Source organism: Phaethon lepturus, unplaced genomic scaffold (assembly GCF_000687285.1).
Source record: "Phaethon lepturus isolate BGI_N335 unplaced genomic scaffold, ASM68728v1 scaffold37483, whole genome shotgun sequence".
Taxonomy (NCBI): domain Eukaryota; kingdom Metazoa; phylum Chordata; class Aves; order Phaethontiformes; family Phaethontidae; genus Phaethon; species Phaethon lepturus.
The window spans coordinates 8,961-12,290 of record NW_010527648.1 but is presented as its reverse complement, the minus strand read 5'-3'; the positions used below and the strand labels follow the sequence as shown (position 1 = coordinate 12,290).

Here is a 3,330-nt window from a genome sequence, read left to right as displayed (position 1 = left end):
CATTGAGGTGCTTGGCAGAGACCGGGACAGGCTAGGAGAGGATGCCAGGGTTATTGCTACTCTGAGACAGCTGCTCCTGGACAGAGACCCAGCACTGAGGTATGGACCCTGCACGTTTCCTGTGGGCATCTGAGGTGACTGTTTGCTTCTGCCATTCCTAGGGCAGAAGTCACCATTAAATCAAGGTGACTGATTTCTAACATACCCCGTTTTATTTGTAATCCAGTGGAGTCTCTCCCAGACTTACTTGTTTATTTCAGAGGGCCCTTGTTCTTCCAGCTTAGTGGCAGAGGGAATCAGGAAGCTTTGTTGTCTTGACATGGGTTTCCGAGTTGCTCATATGAACAGACCTAGGGTGTTGGCTGTGAGGCATGCCAAGGGCTGCAGGGACCCCAGAAGGGAGCTGGACCCCAGGAGAATCTTGAGGCTGATGACAAGTAGCAGGGTGCAGGGTGGGAGACATCAAGTGAAGAAATAAGATATCACTTGAAGGGCCTTGACTTGGAGACTGAGCTCGCAAAGCAGTTCAAGGGCAAGCTGGAGAAGAATGGCTTCAAGACACCTTGGCCAGTATGTATGCATTTCTCAGAGGAAAGGCTGGCCATTGGAGAGTGACTTGGTGTGGGTGATGGCAATGTAAGTGGGAAACTTCCAACGTTCAAGGTCAGCTTGGATGAGCCTCTGAGCAACTTGATCTAGCTGAAGATGTCCCTGCTTATAGCAGGGGGTTTAGACTAGATGACCTTTAAAGGTCCCTTCCAACCCAAACTGTTCTATGATTCTGTGATAGAGGTGAGACCATGCACTGTCCCCCTTTTCTCAGCAGCCACCCTGTCCTGGTGATTGGCACAACCTGCAAGCCCCAGGATGTTCCTACAGATGTGCAGACTGCTTTCCTTCATGAGGTGAAAATCGAAGCCCCTTCAGAAGAGCAGAGGAGGTTGATGCTGAGCATGTTGACTGCCAGTCTGCCTCTGGGCAAAGAAGTGAGCCTATCCAAGCTGGCCCGCAGGACTGCAGTGAGTGAAACCACAGCAGTATGTGGAGATGGGCAGGCTGGGAGGGCTGGCCCAACCTTCCATACCATGGAGAAAGGGGGCAATTCCCACACCCCAGTCAACTTCAGTGGTAAACCCTGGTCCTCAACATCAGCTTTAACTGCAGAAAGGACTGCATACCTTTTGCAGAGGTGTTGGCTGATGGTCAGCTCTGCTAGAAGACAGAGCCAATAGAGAAAAAAAGAAAAAGAAAAAAACAAAACCAAAAAACCCCTAGAGTATTTAACCAGGGCACAGAAGCTCAAAGAACAGCTCTGTGAGGAATTTTTCCCAATACGCCTCGTTTATGGCCTAGCTGGAGCTGTGGTCAGGGACTGAACTGATGCTGTTTGTTTCTGCATTCACAGGGTTTTGTACTGGGAGATTTCTGTGCCTTGTTGTCCCACAGCAGCCGGGCTGCTTGTACCCGCATCCAGGCCTTGAGGTAGCACAGGCAACAGGGCAGGAGGTGGGGGAGGGCAGGGGCTGCAGCCAGGAGTGGGGCAGAACCTGATTCCTTCCCTTCTCTTCTCTTTCCTCCCCAGCTTTCCAGGTGGACTGAGCGAGGAAGTGGAGAGAGATTTTTGCACTGCTGGGTTCCCAGTGCTTGAGGAGGATTTTAGTGTTGCGCTGGACCAGCTGCATGACGCCCATTCACAGGCAGTGGGAGCCCCAAAGGTAGGATGCTGGGGCAGAGAAGGGGGAGGTTGGTTCTCCAGAGCTGTACGGCTCCGGATACGCAGACCTCGCCAGATGGGACTGTGCTCTGGCATGTCATTTCCTGCTGTGTCCTTCCACATATTCCCCAGCCTTGGTTGGGAAACAGTCCCACTGTGGGCTTTCCCGCACTAAATGCTTTTCACCCTCTTTGCTTTGAATTTGGTCAGGGAAGCCCTTGCCACTCTAATTAGAGATGGCTTAATTAGCTAGTGCCATAGGGGTGCCAGCTGTGTAGCTCACCCTTTCGAGAGGCAAAGGCAACCACAGGCTGGCTGCCTCGCTGAGATCTCTCCAGCCACCTGGTGTAAGGGAACGGAGAGGCTGAGGCACAAGCTGGTGAGGGAGTTTCCCCACATGTGTGAGAAGCCTTAAACTTGATCCCTGGCCTTGGACACTGCTCGAGCTGGCCTGGGCTTTTCTGACAGCCTGGCAGTTTGAAGAGCTGGGAGTTCTTCAGAAGGGACATGGGGTGCCAGAGAAAGCCAGCAGAGTCAGCTTCATGTAAGGGGTGTGATCCACCTCTGCCAACTTGACACCCAGGGAAACAGCATTTGCAGTGAAAGTTTTTGCTGGGTAACATGGTTTTAGTTAAGTGCAAGTTAAGCAAGCAATGTGATCAGAGCCTCTTCTCCATGCCTTCAAGTGTCAATGACTGAGCTCAGCACAGGACAGGAAACGCTGGCTTTGGAGCAGTTATTCTGGCACCTTCCCCAGCTGCCCACTTGCAGTCCTGCCCTAGCAGGATGACACCTTGCTGGTGTCATCATCCAGGAGGTACTCTGGGACTTAAATAATTCATAATTTAGTAGAGACTGAAATGAGCTCTGCTTTCAGGCGTATTTGCCAAGTTTGCTATAAGACAGATAGTAACTATAGAGCATGCTTGGCAGCAAGCAGTGTGAATGGGAGCTAATTTTGTTTGTATTTTACAATCCTTTATCAATTTCATAGTAATTAGCTGCGGTTCAGAAAGTCCTTTAGCAGACCTGGATAGTCTCAACACACGTAACTTTCAATTCCCTGCTTGCATTTTCTGGTTAGTCACACAGTTGTTTGCCCTTACAGCTTGAGCCTCCTAGAGGGAACTAATTTCAAACCTCCAGTTGTCAGCAGTGTCTGCAACATGTCCTAGACCTATGATGTTCTCCCCTGAAAACGGCCTTGCTGCTGTGCTGATGTCTGTAGAGCTTTTTATATCAAGGCAGTATAAGCAAGAATGCAGGAGAGAGGGCAGCTCTTCCATTCATTGACAGTGAAGAAGGAGGGCCTGTGACCTTTTGCTTTAAAAGATTTTTTTTTTTCCTGGAAATTCTTATCTTGTGTGACCTGATTTTCCTGGTGGACTTGCTGGACAGCTGGAGAAATAGCATGAGATAGATAACATCATCTCAAGTAGTGAAGGAAGGAGAGCCAAATTGGCTGAGGGGAAAGAATCTTGCTCTGGCCTATTTTTAAACTCCCTGTTTGTGCTGGCACCTGTTCCCCACCCAGCCAGCAGCTGGGGAGAAGTGTTTTGGGGCTTTGCTTTGCGCATTCCCAGGAGAGCTGCTCTCTTAGGAGGATCTGTCATGCA

At 50.2% G+C, this 3,330-nt stretch overlaps 1 protein-coding gene across 1 annotated transcript in view; it reads left to right on the top strand.

Annotated features, from left to right (window-relative positions):
* The window catches only part of PEX6 (peroxisomal biogenesis factor 6), a gene marked incomplete at its 5' end in the record, with an annotated part of 15,359 nt that overhangs the window by 6,479 nt on the left and 5,550 nt on the right, over positions 1–3,330 (top strand). The window contains 4 exon segments of the mRNA XM_010283448.1: positions 1–99; positions 824–1,019; positions 1,406–1,482; positions 1,583–1,715. The exon segment at positions 1–99 is cut by the window's left edge and continues 32 nt beyond it. Coding sequence (XP_010281750.1) covers positions 1–99; positions 824–1,019; positions 1,406–1,482; positions 1,583–1,715 — 505 coding nt within the window.